This window comes from Acomys minous (genome assembly GCF_964271855.1).
Source record: "Acomys minous genome assembly, chromosome: 7".
Lineage (NCBI taxonomy): Eukaryota > Metazoa > Chordata > Mammalia > Rodentia > Muridae > Acomys > Acomys minous.
In genome coordinates this window covers 44,641,986-44,668,407 of record NC_140488.1, presented here as the reverse complement: position 1 = coordinate 44,668,407, position 26,422 = coordinate 44,641,986, and the positions used below count along the sequence as shown (strand labels likewise).

Here is a 26,422-nt window from a genome sequence, read left to right as displayed (position 1 = left end):
TGGGATTAAAAGTGTGCACCACTTTTCGTCTCATTGTGTGTACCAGGCTGGCTTGGGACTCATGATTCTCCTGCCTCAGTCTCCTCAGTGTTCAGATTATAAACATGTACCACCATACCTAGTATTTATTATTTTGTTTTTGTTTATTGTTGCTGTTTTGAGACAAAATCTCACTATATATCTCTGGTTTCCCTGAACTCACTTTGTAGACCAGACTGGCTTAGAACTGACATAGATCTGCTTGCCTGTCTACCTACCCTCCAGAGTGCTAGGATTAAAGGGTGTATGCCACCACCACTAAATTTTTTTATTCTAAATTGGGTGACTTTTCTCTTACATCTAATTCATGGCTGGAATACTGTTAATGAAAATGGAGTCTAAAAATAAAAGTTTGCACTGGCCCAGCCAGCAAGCTATCATCACAATAGTAATAAAACAATGTAAAAGGCTACATTAGCAACATTATCTTGTGGGTTCTTCATGGATAATACTTTAATTTTTCTTCTTCCAAACATTAGGTAATCAGATTTTTGCCACACAGATATTTGAAGAAAGCCACACTCCTTCCCTGACTGAATAAAGTAGGTTCCAGTGTTAGAAACAAAATGAAACTTTCAGCCGGGCGTGGTGGTGCACGCCTTTAATCCCAGCACTCGGGAGGCAGAGGCAGGCGGATCGCTGTGAGTTCGAGGCCAGCCTGGTCTACAAAGAGAGTCCAGGACAGCCAAGGCTACACAGAGAAACCCTGTCTCAAAAGACCAAAAAAAAAAAAAAAAAAAAAAAAAAAAAGAAAGAAAAAGAAAGAAAAGAAAGAAAGAAAGAAACTTTCTCTGGCATTGTCCCAGGATGACTGGCCTTCAGTCACTTTCCCCTGGGACTTGCCTTCCAGGTACAAACTACTCTTGGTAATTAAAGTCGGTAAACAAGCCATTCGGAATGGGAATGCGCCTGCCTTATGGCTGTCTTTGTAATGTAAAAATGCTTCAATTTAACTACGTTCTTAAGCAAGATAAAAATTCGGAATAGAAACCTGCACACTCACGTGATTACCATCCTGCTAGGACAGATATACTTTAAAAAAATGCACACCAGACTTGGTTTCTTGACCTGAAACAAAAGAGAAATAGGGATGATTTCCCACTTAGGTGGAAGACCTAGCCCTATGCATCGGTAGAATCCCTCCACCCACATCTTTTCACACCCAGAGAATTTTCTCTTTGCTTTCCAGCGATCCCCTACCGCGGTGCTACAAAGAAGGCGGGGCTACTTCTTAGTCTTGCCACTTTCACGCCTTTCTGCCAATTACCAGTGTGAAACAGTGGTTGGGCGGCAACCTTACCGGAAGACCCCGCCCCCATTCTGGGTCAGCCAATCCGGAAAGGATGGGTGGAGAACATCCTTTGTGATCCCGCCCCCTCTGGGTAATTTAGAGCACGCTGGGCGGGAATGTAAGATGGCGGAATAGTATCGCGGTGCTTTAGGCGTTCAGGCTCCCGGCTTACTTCAGTTCCAGTCTCCGCGGCGGCGGTGACCACTAATCGAAGAGCGCGTTTGGGTAGTTGCCAAAGATGCCGAATATCAAAATTTTCAGTGGGAGCTCCCACCAGGATTTATCCCAGAAAATTGCTGACCGCCTGGGCCTGGAGCTAGGCAAGGTGGTGACTAAGAAATTCAGCAACCAGGAGACCTGGTAAGGATGAAATTGGCATCGCGAGTGTGCCTCACCTGCCCAGGCAATGGCACCTTGGGGGATGGAGCGGCCATGGGAGATCTGGGGTACTGAGGGAGGGAGGACAGAAAAGGACAGCTGAGGTTACCTTACCCCTACGGCTGTTCCGTTATTTTACGTAGCCCGAGGGTCGGGTTCATCATCGCAGCGCGTTCAGGTGGAGCCAAGATGGAGGGGGGAGGGCGAGGCGTAGCCGCTATGTTTGAAGGCTGGGGATGGAAGACCTAAGGTGTGTGTGTGTGGGGGGGGGGGTAATGGCCTCCTGGAGCCTCTGGGAGGGCGTACCAACGCTTAGCTTCGGCCTTGGGGACACGTGGCTTGTCGCTTCAATGTGGAGTCACACTAGGCTGGATTCGGCTCGCTTTCAGTGCGTTGCCTGGTGTATATCAGAGAGCATACTGCGTTCTGAGCCTCCGCCTGTTTTTTTCTCCTGAAGTCGAAAAGCTTTTTGATCCGAAATGGTATCGTTTTAATTTGGTCTCAAGGGAAACATGTTCTGAGGGCGCGAAAATATTACCACTTCCCTTAGATTGGCACGCGTCGGCTTTTCCTATCCTGTTTGTTGAGGAATCGACTCACCCTTAAGTTAAATCAAGTGGTTGCTTTAGCTCAGCATCCCGGATCTTTAGCATCTCAGCGTAAGTCATCCCGAAAGGAAACCATAGTTGTCGAGTTGGAATTTTTTGACATTTCCTAACGCCGCTATGATTACAGATAATACACCCACCGGCGCTTCTGTCCCCCATAGCGGCCGCTTCCCAGTGTTATGTGCCTAAGATATTTAGGGAACGACTTACACGTGAATATTAATAATTTGACAAAATAACAATGCAGGGAACGAGGTAATCCAAACAGCGAATTGAAATAGGATTTTTTTGGGGGGGGATGCTTTGCCTTGAAACTCCAGCACTGGTGTGGTGTCACAACACCTGTAATCACACCGCTGGCAGAAGCAGGAAGATAGCAAAGTACAAGTTTGAGGCAAGTCTGGTCTACAGAGCTAATTCTAAATTAGTCGGGATCACATAGTAAGACCATCTCAGATAATTTAATTACGAACAAAACTCCCTAGGCCCACTTTCATCCTCCACATGCAGTATTGGACCATGTAAGAGATAACTTGATTAGCTGCTTCCTTCAGCGCCCCTTCCAGCTATGTATGGAATCTTCTAGATCTTATACACTGTATTTTATTTTCCCGTAGTAGATGAGATCAGAACACTGGCCATAATCCTTTTTCATTGGTTTATTTAAATATTTTTTAGGCTTTTCTTTAGGGGGAAGCTCCTTCAGCCTCTTGCTTTTCTTTCTGCCTTCTTGCAGACAAGGGCCATTACTACCTCCACAGCCTACAATCTTTTTTTTTGTTGTTGTTTGTTTGTTTTTCGAGACCGGGTTTCTCAGTGTAGCCTTGGCTGTCCTGGACTCACTTTGTAGACCAGGCTGGCCTCCAACTCACAGCTTCTGTCTCCCGAGTGCTGGGATTAATTAGGTGTGCGCTACATACAGCCTACAATCTTACAGTCATCTGGTAGGGGTCTTTTTTTTTTAAGCTAATGATCCATTAAATTACATGAGATTTATTTTTTTCTGACATTTCTAAATGTTCTGTATTTTTACTTTAAAGTGGCTTCCATATATATATATATATTAGAGCTAGCTAGTTAAAGTTCATCTGTAATGAATGGCCCCTTCCTGGATTAGAATGCTGTTAATTGTGATGCAAATGATAGTGCAAACACTGATAGCATCTGTAACCAGGCAATGCCTTAGTCAAAAGAGGTGTGCAAGCTGCTGTTTTTAATCTCTGACCATTATTACTCCTGGGCCTCCATAAAGAAAGCCAAACAGCCCTAGACTTTGAGAACAACAGCTTAGCTAGGAGATAAGTATGTGAGTTTAGCTTTTTTGTTTGGTTTGGGTTTTTTTGTTTTGTTTGTTTTCTTTTTCATTTAGAGGTTTTCTTTGACCCCTTTGGTTATTAAATCTTTCTCCTATGTTTTCAGGGGGGAAAATGAAGAATATTTTGTCCTTCTGTTCTCTGCACAGGGCAACACACCAGAACCTGGGGTTATATTTGTGATGATGGTCATGGAAGAAGAGAACAGAATTTAGTTAGTTTTTTACTGACTGGTTTCGATTAAGCCCAACTTGGATAATAAGGTTTTTTAGTTTTGTTGTTGTTGCTGTGTGTGTGTGAGACTAGTGCCTGCGGAGGTCAGAAGAAGGTGTTAGGTCCCCTGGGACCTGAGACACAGATGATTTTGAGCCAACATGTGACAGCTAGGAGTCAGAACCCAGGTCCTCTGCTAGAGTAACCTGTGGTGGTTTTTTTGTTTTGTTTTTTTTTGTTGTTGTTGTTGTTTGGTTTTGGTTGGTTGTTTGGTTGGTTTGATTTTTTGGTTTTGGTTTCTCTGGGTAGTCTTGGCTGTCCTGGACTCTCTTTGTAGACCGGGCTGGCCTCCAACTCACAGCAATCCCCCTGCCTCTGTCTCCCAACCTGTGTTCTTAACTACCCGGCTGAATATAAGTTTTAGCTCTAAGTTTGGCTTTGAAAAATGGCTGGATTGGGGTTGGAGTGATGGCTCAGAGGTTAAGATCACTGTCTGCTCTTCCAAATGTCCTGAATTCTTTTTTTTTTTAAAGATTTATTTATTATGTATACAGTGTTCCGCCTGCATGTACATCTGCAGACCAGAAGAGGGCATCAGATCTCACTATAGTTGGTTGTGAGCCACCATGTGGTTGCTGGGAATTGAACTCAGGACCTTTGGAAGAGCAGCCAGTGCTCTCAACCTCTGAGCCATCTCTCCAGCCCTGAATTCAATTCCCAGCAACCACGTGGTGGCTCACAACCATCTATGATGAGGTCTGGTGCCCTCTTCTGGCATACAGGCACATATGCAGGCAGAACACTGCATAATAAATAAATTTTTTAAAAAAAGAAAAATGGCTGGATTGTTGGGTTTTAAATGGTAGTGGCAATTGGGTGATGAATTCCTAAGTGTTTTGAGTTTTGTTTGTTTTTTGTTGTTTTGTTTTTTCTGTGGTGGAGAGTACATCTGGCTGGCTTAGAATTTAGCTGTATAGGCCAGGCTGGCCTTGGAACTCAAGACCTGACTGTACTTCCTCAGACCTTACATGCCAGCCCTAGAACACATAAAATTTAAGGGATGATTTCTAATGTTGCTAATAGGTTTATCATATGCTCTTATTAGATGTTTAGTCTGGCAAGGAGAATGACTGTTCTTTGGAAATTTTTGCCCTTTTCCTTTTGGTTGGCATGTATTGTAAAAAATGATGGACTTTGTTTTGACAAAGAAAATGTTTTCTCTCCTGTGGAAAAATATAGATAATGAGGTTTCATAATTAATACCTCATTCGCAAGGATTTTGAAGCCAGGCATGGTGACACACACTTTTATTCCCAGCCCTTGGAAGTAGAGGCAAGCAGGATCAGCCTGATCTACAGAGGTAGGTCCAGGCCAGCCCCAGGCTACAGTGAAACCTTGTTCCTCCTCAACTCAACCTCTACCTCAATAAAAGGGATTTGATATATATGTGTGTACATAAATACACACACACACACACACTTTTTTTTCCAACACAGGTTTTCTCTGTGTAGCCTTGGCTGTCCTAGACACCGAACTCACAGCGATCAGCCTTCCTCTGCCTTTGTGCTAGGATTAAAGGTGTGTGCCACCATGCCCAGCTTTGAAGTATATTCTTTTTTCTTTTTCTTTTTGGGTTTTGTTGTAGTTATTGTCAAGACAGGGTTTCTCTGTGTGTAGCCTTGCCTGCCCTGGACTTTCTTTGTAGACCAGGCTAGCCTTGAACTCAAGAGATCCTCCTACCTCTGCCTCCCTCAGTGCTGGGATTAGAGGCGTGCACCAACACAGGCAAAACTATATTCTTAAAGCAAGGGGTTTGTTAAAATACATATAAGTCTTATAGAACAAAGGAATAATAGTTTTGCCAAGAACTTTGCAAAAAATAATTGCTAAAGCTTTGAGTTACTTTATCTGTATGCTGAAGCATCTTCCGGGTATGTGCCAAGGAGTGGCGTAAGCTGGGTCCTGAAGTAGCGCTATTCTCAATTTTCTGAGAAAGCCCCAGATTGATTTCCAAAGTGGTTATACAAGTTCACACACCCACCAGCAATGGAGAGGTGTTCCCCTTTCTCCACATCCTCGACAGCATGTGCTGTCATTTGAGATTTTGATCTTAGCCATTCTGATAGATGGAATCCCAGAGTCATTTTGATTTGCATTTCCCTGATGACTAAGAACATGGAGCATTTCTTTAGGTGTTCCTTAGCCTTTCGATATTCCTCCATTGAGAATTCTCTGTTCAGCTCTACCCCCATTTTTTTAATTGGATTATTTGGTTTGGTGTTTTTAATTTCTTGAGTTCTTTATATATTTTGGATATTGGCCCTTGGTTAGATGTTCTATTTGTTCTGTACCTCCTAATCAAACAGTCTGACACTAGTAAGTGACTCTGTGGAGCACATGATGCTCTGTCCTTTATCTACAGCCTTAGATAGACCTCTGATACCACATATAGAGGGCAAAGCTGACCTTATTGGAAATCATTATACCCAACTTCTACTCTCCCCCACTGCCAGGAGAATGGAGATCTGATTCAAGGAGGTGAAATATGCAAGATGAGTAAAGACAAGTTTAGCCATCTTTGAAGTTGCTCACTTGTAGGAAACACTTGGTCTAGACTCCATGAGCCACAGAACAAGTGCTTTTTGTTTTGTTTTGTTTTGTTTTTTGAGACAAGGTTTCTCTGTAGCTTTGGCTATCCTGGACTGGCTTTGTAGACCAGGCTGGCCTCAAACTCACAGCAATCCACCTGCCTCTGCGCTGGGATTAAAAGTGTGCGCCACCACGCCTGGCTGCTTTTTTTAAATCAGGGAATTTCTCAAGGAAAGTGAGAGTAAATATCACACCTGTAATCCCAGCCAGATAAAGCAGGCTGATCTTAGGGTTCATTCATGGTCAACCTGGTTTAGATAGAGAGTTCCAGGCCAGCTAGGAATACTTAGTGAGACACTGTTTCTAAAAAAAAGAAAAGAAAAGAAAAGAAAAAGATCTCAGGAATTCCCTTTAAAAAGTCACTGCAGCAAGCCGGAGTCAAGTCTCAGACTCAAGCCATCATACCTCAGAGTGTAAATGTGTCACCATGCCTGGCTAGCATTTTTTATTTTTGAGACAAATTTGCCTGCTTCAGAACAGGTTAACCTCCACCCCCACCCCCACCCCCCCCACCCCCACCCCATCCAAGATCCTTTCTTCAGACTACCACACTAGGCTCTTTTAATCTTAATACTTATTCTCATTGGCCTTTTACTGTAATTTCAGAATGTTATCATTATGAAAATGATGGAGATGCTATCAAATTTATTTATAGTCTCTTTAAAACAAGCAGTGTATTTTCCAAGTAAAGCACATATCAATTCAGTTCCATAGTCACATCAACCATGTTTGGTTGGAGTTGCTTTGTTTTGTTTTCGGACAAGGTCTCACTTAGTCTAAACTAGCCTCATACATGCTGTGTAGCCCAGGCTGCTCTTGAATTGATCTTTTTGCCTCAGCTCCTTAAATGCTGTATTAACCACATTTCAAGTGCCCAACGACCATAAATATGAAGCCAGTGATTCCTGTATTGTGCCATGCTTTTCTAGGCCTTATTTGGAAAATATGCAAGTAGTTCTTGTAGAAAGGCCTTCTTAGACCTCCCTGACCTATGTGAACTTTAAAGGATACTTTCTGGTGCAGTTATTAATAAGCTAATAGTTGTGAACCAACCAAGTGGGGTGTGTGTGTGTGCGTGCGCGCATGTACGCACACAAATGTATGCCACTTGTGTATATTGGTATCTGATTTCCTGACACTGGGCTTATATACAGGTGATTGATTCAGGTCCTTGCTAAGAACCACTGAGCCACCTCTCCAGCTCCTATTTAACTTTTTGTGATAGAACCTTCCAAATATACATAGCTTGAGTTTGAATCCCCAGAGCCCACTTAAAGCTGGGTGCACCCACAAGTGCTCCTCTGGAAAGATGGGAGATAAAGACAGAAGAATGCCTGGAAGCTTGTAGCTAGCCTCATGTACAAAGCAGTTGAACAACAAAAAGATTGTCCTCTGACCTGAAGGCGTGCACTCACACCTACACACCTACACACACACACACACACACACACACATCCTATACACACATAAAAATTAACCCTAATTCCTTAATATTGAAGAACTAGTCAGTGTTCAGTTCTCTATGTGTTTTCAAATTTAAAATATTAACATATTTATTGTTTGCAAGTATAAACGTCATGCACCACAATGCAAGTGTGGATTCAGAAGACAACTTTTGGAAGTTGATTCTCTCCTCTTCATCGTGTGGGTTCCAGGAATGGAATTTAAGTGGTCAGGCTTGTGGCAGGTACCTTTATCACCTGGACTACTATCAATTCTTTATTGCCGGCACCTAGGACTTCTTTACTACATTTCTTTCTATTGATTGATTGATTGGAAACGCAATGGAATTGGCTCTTATACCAGGTTGGTTCCGGGGATTGAGCTCAGGTTGCCAGATTCTTCAGAGATTGTCTTTACCTGCTGACCCATCTTACTGGACCACAGTTTCGTTGGGCTTTTTAAAACTGTTGCTTTCTGTTTGAGATGGGGTCTTTAATTTGTAGCCTAGATTAGCCTCTAACTCAATCCTCCTGCTGCAGCTTCATGGGTTTTTGGTTTACTGATGTATTGTCCTACCCAGCTAAATATACTTAATATAAGTATGTTTGAACTAGAATGCAAATAAGATCTATTGAATAGAATTAGTTGATATTTTTATGTTGTTTTCTTTTTTTTCCTTCAGTTTTATTTTCCACATGTGAGGTTTTGCCTGCATGTCTGCCTGTGCACCACATGTTATGCCAAGCATATGGAGGCCAGACTAGGACATTGACTCCCTAAAACGGGTAATAGGAGTGGTTGCGAGCCACCGTGTGGGAGCAGGGAACAGAACCTGGATCCTCTGCAGGAGCAACAAGTGCTCTTAACCACACACACACACACAAACAGTGTGTTGTTTTGTTTTTGAGACAGAATTCAGGCTGTCCTCAAATTCCCTATAGAACCTGATTTCTTATCTCAACCTGGAATTCAAGGCTGTCCCCACACCTGCATGGGATCTAACCCAAGACTTCCTGAATACTGGGATACCACCACTTAAGCTTAGCTTTGCTCTTTTATTCTTACTGTCTCTAAACACAATTTAATAAAACTATCAGAAAAGCTATTGTAATTGGAGACTTTAAAAAGTGGGTAAGGTATTTATAGAAAAAAAAAAGCATTCCAGATATCAGGAAGAGCTATAGAGACTAGGAAGTGAAAGGATATAGCCAAGGAATATAAAGAAAGAGGATGTAACTGGTACATGATGAGCTGAGGAGAAAATATTTTGAGATGAACTATTATACCTTTTTTGAGACAAGGTATGTAGCCTTGGCTTTCACTACTGTTCATTAACTTCCTAAGGGGTAGAATTATAAGTGTATACCACCAAGTCTGGCTCAGAGGTGAGCAATTTCTCAGGCTAACAACAGAAATTGAAACTCTCCCAAGTTCCCTCACAGCGTTACATAGTTTTTCAGAGAACACACAATTAAAGTAGATTCTTTTGACTGACCATAGAAGTGTCTTTTTTTTTTTTTTTTTTTTTTTTGGTATTTCTGTTACTCTATCTTCAGCTGAGAGATACAGTAGATACAGCTCTCAGTACAGTAGCTGAGAGATGCTTACTTACGTATACACAGGTATAATAATGCAGATTTATATTCTTTTCTATTTATTTGTTTAGTTAGTTATTTTGAGGCAGGGTCACAAACTGTGGCCCGGGCTGGCCTGGAGCTCACTGTTTAGTCTAATTTGTCTTGATTATATGCATGGTCCATAAAAATTGGATTTTTGAACCAGGCATGATGGTGCCTTTGGAGGTGGTGGCAGGAGAATCAGATGTTTGAGATAGGGCCTGCAACTCACGCACTCTACCTGCCTCTGCCACCCGAGTGCTGGTTTCACTGGTATAATACTGACAATAGCCCATTAATATCCCCATGCTACAAAGGGGCACACTGAAAAACAAAGCACTGACGTTATTTAAACAAAACATTTTGTGCCGAGTGTGGCGGTGCACGCCTGTAATCCCAGCACTCAGGGAGGCAGAGGCATGCGGATCTCTGAGAGTTCAAGGCCAGCCTGGTCTACAAAGTGAGTCCAGGACAGCCAAGGCTGCGCAGAGAGAAACCCTGTCTTAAACAAACAAACAAAAACCCCAGAAGTTTGAAATCATCCTTGGCTCTGTAGTAAATTGTAGGTCATCCTGAATTACTTGAGTCCTTTCTTGTCTATAAGCAAATAAATAAATAAATAAATAAATAAATAAATAAATAAATTTGAATTTTTCGAGCAGAGTATATCTCAGTGGTAGAGCGCTTGCCTAGCATGTACAAAATAATGAGTTTTGCTCTTGGCGACGGGGAGATCTCTAAGATCTGCCCGGCGAAGGAGAGCAGACGACGTGGGCTCATCCTACCGTTCCCCCCAAGTCTCTGAATAAAGTTGTTCTAACACTTTAAAAAAATGAGTTTTATTCCTAGTATCATGAAAATGAATTTTCAGTTGATTGTAGATTTATGGGCACTTGTTAAAAAAAATGAGAAAAATATGCAGGATATCTCTTACTCAGTGTTTTATAGCTTTCTGACTATAGTTTGTTTCATTTTTCTGCAAACTATAGCTTTCTTGAAACGCTATGGTATAATGTAACAATCAGTATACACTGATGAAAGTTGAGATAAGGGACTGGAGAGATGGCTCAGTGGTTAAGAGCACTGACTGCTCTTCCAGAGGTCCTGAGTTCAATTCCCAGCAACCACATGGTGGTTCACAGCCATCTGTAATGTGATCTGGTGCCCTCTTCTGGCAGGCAGAACACTGAAAATAAATCTTTTTTTAAAGTTGAGATAAATAAAACACCCCTATTAATTACCAAAAGGGTATTTTCTGTTTGCTCTGAGATGATTTTCCTCCTGGTCCTCTTCCAGTGGTTTTCTTTTAATAGTGCCTTCATCTGGTTTTAGTATCGGAATAAAATTGAGTTGGAACCTGTTTCCTTCTCATCCGATTCTGGAAAAGACTAAAATTAGCATTAGTTACGTTAAAATGCTGGCTGAATTTTTACATACACTATATTTTGATCATATTTTCACCTCCCCGAAGTCTTTCCGCCTTCCTACCTACAAAACCGTTGTTGGTTATCTTAGAGGTTTATCAATGGTATTGATTTTTCTCTCATAAACTAGCTTTTTAAAAAAAATTTTGTAGGTTTTTCTTCATTTTGCTCTTAAGTTATTTTCAGATGGCTTATGTGTATGGGTATTTTGCCTGCATGCACATGTATGTGCAACACATTCATGCCTAATGCCGTAGATCCCCTGGAACTGGAGTTACAGAGAGTTGTGAGCTGCCACGTGGATGCTGGAATTGAACCTGGATCCTCTGAAAGAACAGCCAGTGCTCTTAACCCCTGAGCTATCTTCTCCAGCCCCAGGGTCTCTTTTTTTGTAGCTACCCCGTCTTATACCTGTACTACAGATATATACCACCAACATTCACCCAATTTTGTAGTTTTGGTTTGGATTTTTTTTTGGGGGGGCAGGGGGAGACAGGGTTTCTCTACATAGCCATGACTATCCAGGAACTTACTCTATGGACCTGGTTAGCCTCAAACTCATAGAGATCCGCCTGCTCTTGCCTCCTGAGTGCGGGGTTAAAGGTATGAACTGCTACACACAGCCAGTCCATGCTTGTAAAGACTGACTCATCCCTCCAGAGCACTTTTCTGGAGTTTCTGCTTAGGTCAGAGTAATTAGCAAGACTTCCTGCTTAAGTCAGAGTAGTTAGCCCAGAATGAGGTCAGGGCCCACATCTGTTTCATTCACCATTATATATTCCTAGTAGAGGAACTTAGTTTTATAATGAGTATTTAATATCTGAGTGAACTGTCACTATAGTAGGGGAGGGACTGTCTTTTCTATACAACATTGGTACAGAACAGTAATGATTAATTCCTTAGGATTTTCCTACTTTCCTTATGTGTGGACTCTAATAGACAACCATTGGTAATCAGATTTGATACTATATCTAGTGGGCACCATATGAAACTATGGTGCAATTACTTCTCTATAAGCACTTTAGAGTAAAGTCAACCAATCTTTCTCATGCTGTGTCACATTTATAAACTCCGAATATTTGTATAGTGAACTGGAATGAACCGGGCAGTAAGCTGCTTCCGGTATACAGGTTCCTTTATGGACTCTCACCAAGTCTGACGTAATCAATGTCCACATGGGGCTTTTCCCATCCATAGCATATATCAATGCTGATGCTGTGACTGTGTGGCGCTTAGAAAAATCTATTGTTTATGTTCGTTCTCTTTTTTCGATTTTAGTGTGGAAATTGGAGAAAGTGTACGTGGGGAGGATGTCTACATTGTTCAGAGTGGGTGCGGTGAGATAAATGACAATCTTATGGAGCTTTTGATCATGATTAATGCTTGCAAGATTGCGTCAGCCAGCCGGGTTACTGCAGTCATCCCGTGCTTCCCTTATGCCCGCCAGGATAAGAAGGATAAGGTAGGAATGGAATTTTTTAAAAAATCAGATGAGATCTAGAGCTTAATGCTAAGCTAGTACCCTACCACTGAGTTATTCCTTCAGCTCAGAGTCTTTTTAATGTAGGGGAAAGAGAAACGTCCAAAGCTACAAAGCCCTTGACTACAGAGCATTTTGAAAATTGATATTGTTGAGGTGTAGCATTGGTATAGTGGTGAGCATAGCTGCCTTCCAAAATGGTATCTCCTTAAGTGTTGCCCTATCTTTTCATCAACAGGCATATAATTATTTCTATAAGCAGTGCATTTATAGCTGGGTGTGGTGGCACATGCCTTTTATCCCAACAGAAGCAGAAGCAGGCAGATTGCTGTGAGTTCAAGGCCAGCCTGGTCTACAGAGTGAGTGTAGGACAGCCAGCCAAGGCTACACACAGAAATGGGGGTAGGGGTGGAGGGAAGCAGTGCATTTATATTATATATTTTATTTAAATATCATTTAGCTTAATTCTGTTAAGACTAATCACCAGCTGGCCGCTGATGTCGCACGCCTTTAATCCTATCACGAAAGAGGAAGAGACAGGTCTCTGAACTCAAGGCCACCCTGGTCTACAGAGTGAATTTCAGCATAGCCAGGACCACACAGAAGAAGCCCCATCTAAAGAAAGGGGGGGGGTGACTGAGGCAGAGGTTCAAGACTTCTAAGCCAGTCTAGACTACAAAGCAACACCCCTAAAATAATTTAAGAAAACAGAAGTAGGAAGATACTTTTCTTTACTAAAATTTGTGTCCTCATTTGGAATTATAGTGTACTACTTACTGTTTGTATTAGATTATAATCTACCCAGAGGTCAATGGCCACATCTCTTCTCATGAATTTCATGGTGATATAATGTCTTACACACAGGCACTTGATAACCTTTTCTCAAGAAATGAATTGTTTTCATCTTGGATTTTTTGTTTTCCTTTCCTCTCTTCTATTCAGAGCCGGGCTCCAATCTCAGCTAAGCTTGTTGCAAATATGCTATCTGTAGCAGGCGCGGATCATATTATCACCATGGATCTACATGCATCTCAGATTCAGGTACCAGTGGAAGCTAAATACTGAGACTTAGAAAGGCGGGAGGAGAGGGATGGCAGCGCACCTCTGTAGTGGTGGCTAAAAGCTGAAGCAACTTAGCAGGGCAGTTTGGTGTTGCGGGAAGACAGGCTTTGGGATTAGAACTACTTTGAATGCTTCTACTTAAACAGACTAGCACATTAACTTTATAACTTTGGACCAGTTACTTAGCATAATACATGTTCATTTTTGTGGATATAAAATATTAAGTCTATGGTATGCTTGCCTGATGACTGGTGTAACTGATAGCAGTGGTGACTGTTACCAAGATTATTCCCCTAGAATAATCAGTCTTAAATTTAGAGCTACAGACACTAAGATTTTTCATACAAGCCCAGGGCAAGGGAACTCAATTGCCGCGTTTATTTTATACTATCTAAAGAAGTGTTCTGCTACATATGGTGGTGCATACCTATAGTCTTTGCACCTGGAATGCCCAGGCAGGAAGACTGAATTCCAAGCCAGGTGTGGTGATGCCTGCCTTTAGTCCCAGCACTCAGGATGCAGAGGCAGGTGTATTTCTGTGAGTTTGAAGCCAGCATGATCTACAGAGCAAGTACCAGGACAGCTAAGGCTACACAGAGAAACCCTGTCTCAAAAACCAATATATATATAAATTTTTTTCCTCCCAAGCTGGGCGTGCTAGTGCACACCTTTAATCCCAGCACTCAGGAGGCAGAGGCAGCAGGATCTCTGAGTTCAAGGCCAGCCTGGTCTACAGGCAAGTCCAGGACAGCCAACGCTATAAAGAGAAACTCTATCTCAGAAAACAAACAAACCTTAACCACCCAGTTATTACCATTTGGATCTTCTGGCAGTACAGTGAAGGTGCATGAGACAGAGGAGTAAACTCATCCTATGAAAAAGAAGCAACTTAATTGAGAAATACAACCAGTTTGTGTAAAGTAGAATTTAAACACATCTCCTGATTTTGAGTTGTTCTGTATGATTATAAATAGTTGCCACTGAATTTATATGCCATGTTATCTCTTAGCTGCTTTACCAGTTGGAACAGCTTAAACACCAAGTGGCATAAACAGTGCAAGTAGGTTGTGAATCTGATCATTGGCCTGGCAGTTTGTAGTACTTGGCTGAACTTGACTAGTTTTGTTCTATTTTGATTTGTTTTTGTTTGTTTGTTTGTTTGAGAGAGGGTTTCTCTGTGTAGCCTTGACTGCTCTGGACTCACTTTATAGACCAGGCTGGCCTTGAACTCTTAGAGATCCCTGTGCCTCTGCCTCCCTGAGTGCTGGGATTACAGGCATGCAGCACTTGATTTGGTTTTTTGTTTTGTTTTGTTTTGTTTTTTTGTTTTTCGAGACAGGGTTTCTCTGTGTTAGCCTGGGCTGTCCTGGACTCACTTTGTAGACCAGGCTGGCCTCGAACACACAGCGAACCGCCTGCCTCTGCCTCCCGAGTGCTGGGATTAAAGGGGTTTCTCTGTGTAGCCCGTGTTGTCCTGGAACTAACTCACTTTGTAAACCAAGCTGGCCTCGAACTCAGAGATCCTCCTGCCTCTGCCTCTGGAGTGCTGGGACTAGAGGTGTGTGCCACCATGCCCAGCTTTGTGGCTTTGAACTTGACTATTTACAAAAGTTCATTTCTGTTCCTGTGGTCAAGTGTGAGTGGGTTGGCTAAGGGCTAATATTGCTGATCTTGCCAGGAAGGAAGCTGTTTTTATAGTTACCACCTTGGGCATGCCTTTCCAATACTTTGAATATTGCAGTAAGGTATTTTTTTATATAAGTTACTGTTTCCTTTAAACATTTGTTTTGTGTGTGTGTGTGTGTGTGTGTGTGTGTGTGTGTGTGTGTGTGTGTGTGTGTACATGCATGACGTGTTGTGTGTGGAGGTAAAAGAATAACTTGCAGGAGTTCTGTAACCAAATGGGACCTCAAGATCAAACTTGGGCTCCTTTACCTACTGAGCCATCTCAACGGCCCTTTTTAAAAAATTACATTGATTGTTGATTGGGCACACATGTGCTCAAGCGTGTGTATGGAGGTGAGAAGACAACTCTCAGCAGTCAGTTCTCCCATGTGAGTCCCAGGGAGCAAACTCCTCAAGGCTTGACAGCAAGTACCTTTGTCAGATGAGCCAGCTCTCTTGATCTACTTTCTTTGTTAGCCAGTCATAAAAGGAAGAGAAGAAAAATAAGAGAAAATTTGACCCAGCCTCTTTCTTTCTCCAGGGCTTTTTTGATATCCCAGTGGACAATTTATATGCAGAGCCAGCCGTCCTTAAGTGGATAAAGGAGAATATATCTGAATGGAGAAACTGTACTATTGTCTCACCTGATGCTGGTGGGGCCAAGAGGTATGGTTGTAATTACTATTGGTCTTAAAAATAATGTGCTGTGGCCAGGCAGTGGTGGTGCACACTTTTAATCTCAGCACTTGAGAGACAGAGGCAGGAGGATCTCTGAGTTCAAGGCCAGCCTAGTCTACAGAGTTCCAGGACAGCCAGGGCTACACAGAGAAACCCTGTCTCAAAAAGAAAAATAGTCATTGTCTTATTGGATTGACTGTCACATTAGTGACTTGGCACTACAGAGGTAACAATACTTGCTATAACGTTATCAGAAAAAGTAGGAGATTTCATTTGCAATGAATGGCATTTATCTTTAAACCCAATTATTAATGGATAAGTGAGCTTTACATATCTCTTACAAAGCTATTGGTTAGACTGTTTGATCCCTGGATTAAAATATTAGGCAGAAAAAATATTAAACAGAGTGTGAAATAAAGTATGATATTTTAATTTAAAGCCAGGACCTTAAATTTTAAACCAAACTTATTGCCAGGAATTAGCAGCTACAATACTTTATAGCTCAGATGGTGTAGACCCTTTGATTTTCTTAGTAGATTGCTTGTTAGTCATACAAACAACTCAAATCTTTCTCAACCATATCTTTAATTTAAGTAACTTCGGTGGAATTAATAAGCTGAGAACTTGATTTATTCAACCAAATATATAGCTTGATGAACTCCATTTAGTCACTAGTTATTATCTAGTGACGGTATAAAACAGCCCATACAGGCAGCAGTTGGTCACACTTCATTGTGTGTGTGTGTGTGTGTGTGTGTGTGTGTGTGTGTGTGTGTGTAGCTTTGAGTGTCCTGGGACTCACTTTGTAGAGCAGGCTGACCTTGAATTCATTGATCTGGCTAACTGCCTCCTGAGTGCTCACAGATGTGCTCACCATGACGACCGGCTACACATTGTCATCTTAAGCATTATCTTCACATCTTTCTTTTTTTATTAATTTATTCTTGTTACATCTCAATGGTTATCCCATCCCTTTTATCCTCCCATTCTTCCCTCCCTCCCATTTTCTCCTTATTCCCCTCCCCTATGACTGTGACTGAGGAGGATTACCTCCCCCTGTATATGCTCATAGGGTATCAAGTCTCTTCTTGGTAACCTGCTGTGCTTTCAATACAGGTGGTAAACTTTAAACCCCTACCCAGATCTAGCCAATGGTCAGAACATTGAGTGGAGAGTGGGGTCTGACCTTCTCACGTACTCTGGTACCCCGTATTTGACCACATCCCCCAGAGGGGGAGAACTGGTGGCACTCAGAGGAAGGACAGCAGGTTACCAAGAAGAGACTTTACATCTTTCTTGGGACTTGCAAAATAGTTAATTTGAAATAATCAAGCAGGCCAGCTTTTACTTTTTAAGCTTAGCATAAGAATATTATTTTCTGCAAATGACTCACTGTTCCTTGTAATTCCTTTTCATTCTGATTACTTTATAGTGATGGGATATTTCCCGAGTGAGCGGTGCTCATGTCTGTCTTGGCAGGGTTGGGGAGTTAGGTAAGGATTCCAGTGTGATTATAATTCTCCCAGTAGCTCTCCACTCAAGGGTGTGTGGATTACTTTTCCAAGCCTTTTCTGCTTTGTTGGTGACTGAGTATGTTTGCCTGCAAGCACAATTTGGAACACTTTTGCAGTAACTAATTATGCATTATCTTGGATGTCATCATTCCAAGCAAATTGGCAGCCAGACATAGTGGCACATGCCTTTAATCCCAGCACTCGGGAGGCAGAGGCAAGCTGATCACTGTGAGTTCAAGGCCAGCCTGGTCTACAAAGTGAGTCCAGGACAGCCAAGGCTAACACAGAGAAACCCTGTCTCAAGAAAGAAGAAAAACCAAGTAAATTGGCTAGCTCATGACGCGTTAGGTGTCTAACTAGTAGTAATAGAGAGCACAAGGCCTCGAACTCACAGAACAGCCTGCCTCTGCCTCCCTGAGTTCTTGGATTACAGGAGTGTGCCACCAAGCCCTTCATTAAAGGACAGATTTGAACCTTGAACTTTTAGATTTAAAGGTCAGATGTGTCGCTCAGTGAGCTATATGATGGGCTCTCTGGCTTTTGTTATCTTTCATTTGATGATAATTTGGGCTATATAGTGGCACGCCCTGCTTGTCTTGTTAATTGGCTTAATTTTCTTTCTAGCACTTGTAGAAGGAATCCCAAGCTTGGTGACCAGGTACAGTTGATATTTACCATCGGTGGTAGTTTCACCACCATCAGGGGAGAGATGAAAGGGTGGGCTCTGTTCCACTCCTCCTCCTTCTGGTTCATGTGTCATCACTTCTAGAGTCACAAGTCTTCCATGACAGCAATTGGGACAATCTATGCACCCCCTGCACTAGCTAATAAGATCTCTCTTGCCTTCTGCTTTTAGTCAGTTAAACTAATATACCTTAGCACACACTGCTTCCCAGGACTGGTGAAGGGTATGACTACACCATCCCCATAAGAAATGGTAGACGTTTAAGTAATATATTTCTAAACTGCTATTGGTATTACAGAGGCATTAATCCATAAAATCCAGTTTGTTTTTTGAGATGTCAATTATGGTTGCTTTTTTTCTAGCTCTAGGATCTGGTTTGGTTTCAAGGACTATTCTCCCCTAGGGGGGGAAAAATCCCATTATTTAGTGAGTGCAAGAGATGGAACCCTGGGCCTTATCCATCCTAAGCAAGCTGTCTATCCTAAACTACACTCCCACTCTTGGAAGCTCCTTTTGCCTTAGAAGCCATAGGCATGTCTTTAACCTAACTTTGCACCGCTTTTCTTTTACAGAGTGACCTCCATCGCAGATCGGTTGAATGTGGACTTTGCTTTGATTCACAAGGAGCGGAAGAAGGCCAATGAAGTGGACCGCATGGTGCTGGTAGGAGACGTGAAGGATCGGGTGGCTATCCTCGTGGATGACATGGCCGACACTTGTGGTACAATCTGTCACGCTGCTGACAAGTGAGTACAGCCTGGTGGGGCTAGTAGTTAGAAGGAAAAAGCTATCTGCTGCCTTGTTGACTCTTTTTGAAACAAGGGATAAGTCGCTTTGGGATATTTTGATCATGCTAACTTTTACTTAATATATATTGATTAATAAGTACTCCTCATTACAGATTCCTTTTTTATTTAATGGTTTTCCAAGACAGAGGTTCTCTGCATAGCCTTGGCTGTCCTAGACTCGCTTTGTAGACCAGGCTGGCCCAGATTCTTAATTTTTATAAGCACACTGCTTTTACATCCAGTATATTCTTAATAAATTGAAACTATCAAAAGTCAAATCCATCATATACATGTTACCTTCCAAAAATCCTTGCGTAATAACACAATCTACCATAGACTGGGTTGTGTTCCCTCATAATTACATGCTTGACAAGGAGCTGTGGTGAGACAATGTTTAGATCACACATTGTTAGACCAAGGAAGGAAAGATCAAAATTCTACATCTGGTTTCTACTGAATACATAATATGTTTTTGCCGTTATGAAGTCTAAAAAATCATAAGTTGAAGCATAATCAAAACATTGGTAAAGTTTGCCCTTTTCACCATCCAATTCAATGACGTTAACTATATTTTCAATATTATATACTGTTGTCTTATCCTTTACATATATTTATTCATTTTGTATGTGTACATATGTGCACATGCCATGGCAAGCATGTGGAAGGCAGAGGAAAACTTTGGAATGGTTCTCTCATCATACCCTGTGGGCTCCAGGAATCAAATTCAGGTCAGCAGACTGGGCAGCAAGCACAGTCAAATGCAAATGTTCCTGCTTAAGCTTATTTTCAAGACAGAGTTTCTCTGTGTTAGCCTCGGCTGTCCTGGACTCACTTTGTAGACCAGGCTGGCCTTGAACTCACAGCTATCCACCTGCCTCTGCCTCCCAAGTGCTGGGATTAAAGGCCTGCACCATTAAACTCATTTTCAAGGTCATAGACTTTCAGTCTTGTGATACCATATCTTTATCATGTAGCTTTCCAGGTCATGGTGAAGGGCATTTCTCTTTTTTCCAGTGGGAAAGGAGAAAGAACACAGATTACCCCTGGAAATTTTTTATAGGTTCTACCATGATAAGACTTAGTGCAGACTTTGCTCGCTGATATGGCCAGAACTGTGTACCCAGCTCCCCTAAAATTCATGTGCTGACTTCTAGGCCCAGGTGTGGTTTTGCAGGTTACTCTTGAGGTTATTTAGGCTTAACTAATGAGATCTTGAGAGCAGAACCTTCCCGACAGACTCAGTGACCTTATCAGAAGGCAGTGCCTGCTACACTTCCTTTACGTGTTCCAGAAGGGCCTGTTGTGAGCACACAAGATGTTTGTCTACAATTGATCTTCGCCTTGTCAGACTCTAGAATTGTGGGGGGAAAAAACTTGTCTCTGATATTGTTATGGCAGATTAATATTGTTCTTTTATCCCAATTCAGATCCTGTATGTGAATGTCAGATTGATTAGTTCTTTTTCCTCTAGACTTCTCTCAGCTGGAGCCACCAGAGTTTATGCTATCTTGACTCATGGAATCTTTTCTGGCCCAGCCATTTCTCGCATCAACAACGCATGTTTTGAAGCAGTCGTCGTCACCAATACTATACCTCAAGAGGACAAGATGAAACATTGCTCCAAGATACAGGTGAGATGAGATGAATCAGGTGGTAAGGTGTGTCAGATGTGTGAAGACTGACGATTAAGTTCTTTGGGTTTTCCCTTTATTCTTTTGTTCTGGAAATGGAACCCAAAGTCTTGGTCTTGTAGGTAAGCACTCTCCCGCTGAATTTCTGAAGCCATCTTTTGTTCATTTTTTCCCCCTTGGCACTGAGGACTGGACCCAGAGCTCTACTTTGTTTGTACTGTTTAAGATTTGGTCTCATTAAGTTACCCAGACTAAGCCAGGCAGGCCTCAAACTTGAAGGTATTCTGATTCTGCCTCCACAGTAGCTAAAGGTCTGGCTTCCTCCTCTAGGCCTTTTGCTTGCTTATTAGGTCCTACTATGTAGACCAGGCTGGCTTTGAACTCAGATTCTACCTGCCTTTGCCTCCTCAGTGCCAGGTTCAAGTGCCACATCTAGCTTTTTAAGCTTTTTAATTAACGTAAAAAGTATTTGTATGTGTGCACTTGTGAATTTCAGTGGCCTAAAGATGGCATTGAAGCCAGGCGTGGTGGCGCACGCCTTTAGTCCCAGCACTCAGGAGGCAGAGGCAGGTGGATCACTGTGAGTTTGAGGCCAGCCTGGTCTACAAAGTGAGTCCAGGACAGCCAAGGCTACACAGAGAGACCCTGTCTCGAAAAAAAAAAACAAAAACAAAAACAAAAAACAAAAAAAAAGATGGCATTGAAAAAAAAAGGAGGAGGAGGAGGCTGGAGAGATGGCTCAGAGGTTAAAGATCACTGTCTGTTCTTCCAAAGGTCCTGAGTTCAATTCCCAGAAACCACATGGTGCCTCATAACCATCTAAAATGAGATCTGGTACCCTCTTCTGGCCTGCAGGGGTACATGCAGATAGAGCACTGTATATAGAATGAATGAATGAATGAATATTTAAAAAGGAAAAAAAGTATAAAAAGATGGCATTGAATCCCCTGGAACTGGAGTTAAAGGTAGTTGTGAGCTTCCATGTGAGTGCTGGGGACTGAATTTAGGTCTTCTGCAAGAGCAGTAAGCATTCTTGGCACTCTTAAATGCTGTGCCATCTCCCCAGCCTCTTTCTGCTTTGGTCTTTTGAAAAAAAAAATAGAGCGCACTATTGACTAAGGTACCCTAAGACTTATTGCAATCCTCTTGCCCCAGTCTCCCAAGGGCTAAGATTATAAGCATGTTCTTTTTTTGGTTGGTTGGTTTTGTTTTGTTTTTTCGAGGCAAGGATTCTCTGTGTAGCCCTGGCTGTCCTAGAACTCACTGTAGATCAGGCTGGCCTTGAACTCACAGATCCACTTGTCTTTGCCTCCCAAATGCTGGGCCTAAAGGTGTGCCCCACCACGGCCTGGCTAACTTTTATGTGCATGTGTATGCAAGCATGCCACATATGTACATATTCCTCCAGAGGTCCAAAAAGGGCATCAGATTCCCTGAATCTAAGTTACACCTGTCATGTATTGGGAACTGAACTCTAGTTCCTTAGAAGAGCATCAAGTGCTCTGAACTGCTGAACCAACTGATCAGCTGCTATAGGCATGTACTTGGTCTGTACAGCCTCACTGTTTTCATGATCTTGAGTCAGATCTTGTCCTGTATATTTTTTTAAGATTTATGTATCATTACGCATACAAGGCTCCTCCTGCATGTGCACCTGCAGGCCAGAAGAGGGCACCAGATCTCTGTATAGATGATTGTGAGCCACCATGTGGTTGCTGGGAATTGAACTCAGGACCTTTGGAAGAACAGTCAGTGCTCCTTACCACTGAACCATCTCTCCAGCCCTCTCATCCTACATTATTAGCATCTTAACATTTTCCTAAATGACTATAGTAAAATAAGAGGAGCTGGTTCTAAATTCGTAGTTAAGTTTGCTTTCCAGGCTGCTCATATAGGTTGTAGTTGGCCAGCACACTCTGTCCCTGCATACTAATCTGATGCATTTTTTGCCTTTCTAGGTGATTGACATATCCATGATCCTTGCAGAAGCCATCAGGAGAACCCACAATGGAGAATCTGTCTCCTACTTGTTCAGCCATGTTCCTTTATAATGGAATAACTTCCTAACCATTTTGAAAAGCAAACCAACCCCGCCCCCTTGTTTTTCTTGGTATTTGGTGAGCAAAAGAACCAGCTTGCTCCAGTGTAGTTTTTTACATCCCACATTAGATACAGTAGAACTTATCCTAAATTGGAGAAAGTCGGATTGCTATTAACTGCTAGGATGTCCTGCTTGCACTGTTTCATCCTGGCTTTCTTGTTTATTTTGTGAACCATGCAACTTTAACTAGAGCTCGGCTGCTGACGGATATATAGACTGTTGAGAGTATTCCACATGGTCCTTAGAATATGATTGACAAAGCTCATACCCCATTGCATGTGAATGAATGCTTTGGGATTTTCTTCATTCAGAATAACTAGCAACAAAGCCCGCCCATGTGTGATCCATTTTCAGAGGTCTATGCTACATTACAGCAAGAACCCTGAACATCCTTAAACAGAGCTCTAGTAATTGAGCCCCCGGTAAGGTGGGGCAGGTAGCTCAATGCAGTAATTAATTTTTGGGAGGAAGAAGCCTGATCCATTGTCATCTATTTAACTCTATAGCTTGGATTCTCCACATCTGTTCCCTTTCCATTTGCCTTTACTACCTTCAGCTATCTTGACCCTTTCCTGGCCAAATATCTTGGACTCAGTGACCATTGTACCATACTCTTCTGTGAGACAGACTTGCTTCTTGCTATGTAACTGCTAACATTCACATTAGACAAGTTGCTGTAGCGCAATCTTCCTTAGCCTACTACCAGTGTGGTGGCAGGTTTAAGTGGTGTCATAGTGCCTTTTGATTTATTTAATTATTTAATTTTCATCTTCCTTGGATCCGTTTGGCCTCTCTCAATTGAACAGATTTCTGCTAAACAGTTTGATGTTCTCGTTCTCCTATAGAAACTTAATAAAATGTCTGTTACGTATGCAATTTGGGATCTGTTGTCATTTGTCTCTGCTGACGTTTGTTTCAAGGGTTTCACTGTCCAGTGTTTCTCTTATTTTCCAACCATGTTAGGCACTTTAACAAAGTGACATTGGAAAGCCTTTAAGGTTTCTGAGGTCTAGTTGAGAGTTAGAAGCAATCTAATTCTGTGTAGAATACCTGAATTATATGATGTGTATGCCGTCTGGGTTTCTGCCTCTTGTTGCTGGGAATCTAAATTCTTATTTCTTTTGAGCCAATTTTACCTAATCTGATGATCTCCCTCCTTTGCCAGTGTTTGCTGTTTCCTTACTATTTATTTAGGTTTTTCAAGACGGAGGTTTCTCTGTATAGCCTTGGCTGTCTGCACTTGCTTTGTAAACCAGGCTGGCGTCAAACTCACAAGAGCTCCACCTGCCTCTGCCTCACTGAGTGCTGTGATCAAAGGCGTGCGCCACCGCACCCAGCTACTGTTTGTTTTTCATGACGCTGTTTTTGATGACTGTATTTTTCTACCATGTGAGTCCTAGAGATCTAAGTAGGTCATCAGGCTTTGAGGCTGAGCCATCCGTCTGGCCCCTTGTGACCCCTTGGGCTTTTTGAAACAGGGTCTGTAGTCCAGACTGGCCTAGAACTCCATATCTAGGAGTTTCCCTTGATTTGTGTGACAATCTTCCTCCGCTCCCCTGAGTGCTACATTACAAGCATAAGCCACCACACCTGGTTTGGCAGTGGATTCTCAGCTGGTTTACGGCGTGAGGAGGAGGCAGCCCCACAGTGGAGCAGTTAACAGGAAACACGCTGCTATCGGAGAGACCATGGCAGGTTCTGTTTTATACTCTGGCCTCACCTTTATCCCCAGACCCTATGCTATTGAACAATTTGAAAGGCAATGTTTCCATAAGGCTGCGGGGTTCATCTTTCCAGATCTGGAAAAGTATTTTCTGCTGGAGCCAAGGGTGGGGGTGCATGCCTCTAGTCTTGAGAGGTTAAGATAGGAGGGTTGCCATGAATTTGAGGCCATCTTGGGCTACATAGCAAAGCTATGTCAGAAAAGGGGTGTTTCCTACTAAAAGTGTTAGGGTCAGTTAATAGCACATGATAACAAGCCTAGAATTGAGTTTTTGAAAAGCATTATGTTTTTGGTCTGCCTTCCTACCTCTCCCTACTAAAGAAGTAGTCTGCAGCAGGGAGCCCAATGATAGGAGTGATAGGTGATTCCCACATACACAAACTAACAAGTCTAGGAAAGGCTCTCACCCAGGCCCACTCTTCAGGCTAGAGACCACTGGGAGACAATGCTGTGTGTGAAGCATCCATTACCTGAGAAGGGTCTTTCTTTAGTCCATATCTCAGTGTTTCCAGAAGCTTTGGTTAATTGGCCCTTTTTTTCTTTTCTTCTTCTTTTTTTTTTTTGTTGTTGTTTGTTTGTTTGTTTTTATTTTTGTTTTCCAGGACAGGGTTTCTCTGTGTAGTCCTGATTGTCCTGGACTCTTTGTAGACCAGGCTGGTCTCAAACTCACAGCAATCCACCTGCCTCTGCCTCCCAAGGGCTGGGATCAAAGGCATACACCACCACGCCAGGCTCTCTTCTGTAATTTTATTTTGTTTTTAATTGATTTTTTTTTTTTTTTGGTTTTTCGAGACAGGGTCTCTCTGTGTTAGCCTTGGCTGTCCTGGACTCGCTTTGTAGACCAGGCTGGCCTCGAACTCACAGTGATCCACCTGCCTCTGCCTCCCCAGTGCTGGGATTAAAGACATGTGCCGCCGCCGCCACCACCACCACCTGGCTTAATTGAATAATTTTAAAAACTTTATTTGTCAGACAAAGTCTCACTATTTAGCCCTGGCTGGCCTGGGACTCCCAGAGATCTGCCTGCCTCAACCTTCCAAGTACTGTGATTAAAGACATGTGCCACCATACCTGATTTAAGATTTTGGATATGCTTAGTCATGCTGGGATTTAAGATGCTGGGGTGAGTCAGTACCCCCTTTGGAGGAAGAGGGGAGGAATTGTTTAGGGAGGGGGCATGAGGGCGGGACTGGGAGAAGAGGAGGGAGGAGGCTAAGATCCCGCTGTAAAGCAATTAAATACATAAAGGGGAAAGAAAGACTTTATGTGCATGTCACGTTTGTTTACATACTTACATGCAGATGCCCATGGAGGCCACAAGAGGGTATCAGATCCCTTGGAATTAGAGCTGCAAGTTGCTAAAGCAGCAAGCATCTTAATGGCTGAAGCTATCTGGCCATCTCACCCTTCATGTCTTCAAACCCATTTTGCTCCTGTAAGTCTTTGTTCACTTGAGATTCCTTGCTGAGTGGGGTATGCTGGCACACGCCTTTAATCCCAGCACTCAAGGAGGCGGAGGCAGGGGGATTGCTGTGAGTTCGAGGCCAGCCTGGTCTACAAAGCGAGTCCAGGACAGCCAAGGCTACACAGAAAGACCCTGTCTCAGAAAAACAACAAATAAATAAATAAATATGAAAAAGAAAAAGAGATTCCTTGTTGAAGAATATCTAGGGTAGCTTGGCGAGGCGGCACATGCCTGTAATCCCAGTAGTCAGATCTCTGTGAGTTTGAGGCCAGACTGAGTCTAGGACAGCCAAGACTACACATAGAGACCCCGTCTCCAAAAACAAAAACAAAAAGACTCGGGTGTGGTAATTCCTGTCATTCTTCTGCTTGGGAATTTTTTTAAAGTTACTTTTAAACCAGCTGTGGTAACCCATCCTTTAAGCATTCAGGAGGCAGATACACACAGATTTCTTTAAGTCAGTCTCTTCTACATAGCAAGCTCTCCAGGGCATCCATCCAAGCCTACACAGTGAGACCCTGAGTCAAAAAGAAGTAAAAAGTGAGTTATTTTGTAAGGCTGACAAGATAGCTCACGAGGTAAAGGTGACTACTCCAAGCTGGCCTGGCCTCGAATTCACAGAGATCCTCCTGCCTTTGCCCCCTGAGTGTTGGGAT

The 26,422-nt window shown here is 42.5% G+C and overlaps 1 protein-coding gene across 2 annotated transcripts; it reads left to right on the top strand.

The window, feature by feature from the left end:
• Window positions 1-1,407: 1,407 nt before the first annotated feature.
• Window positions 1,408-23,454, top strand: PRPS1 (phosphoribosyl pyrophosphate synthetase 1). 2 transcript variants are annotated; one of them, XM_084790414.1, is made up of 7 exons: window positions 1,408-1,690; window positions 12,253-12,436; window positions 13,397-13,495; window positions 15,723-15,847; window positions 18,631-18,804; window positions 20,318-20,477; window positions 22,436-23,454. In XM_084790414.1, the coding sequence occupies exons 1-7, from the start codon at window positions 1,569-1,571 to the stop codon at window positions 22,526-22,528; spliced, it is 957 nt and encodes a 318-aa protein (XP_084646540.1). In that variant the 5' UTR covers window positions 1,408-1,568; the 3' UTR covers window positions 22,529-23,454. The 2 variants fall into 2 exon arrangements, with proteins under 2 accessions (XP_084646540.1, XP_084646541.1); XM_084790415.1 differs by lacking the exon at window positions 12,253-12,436 and having other exon boundaries at window positions 1,412-1,690.
• The last annotated feature ends 2,968 nt before the right edge of the window (window positions 23,455-26,422 follow it).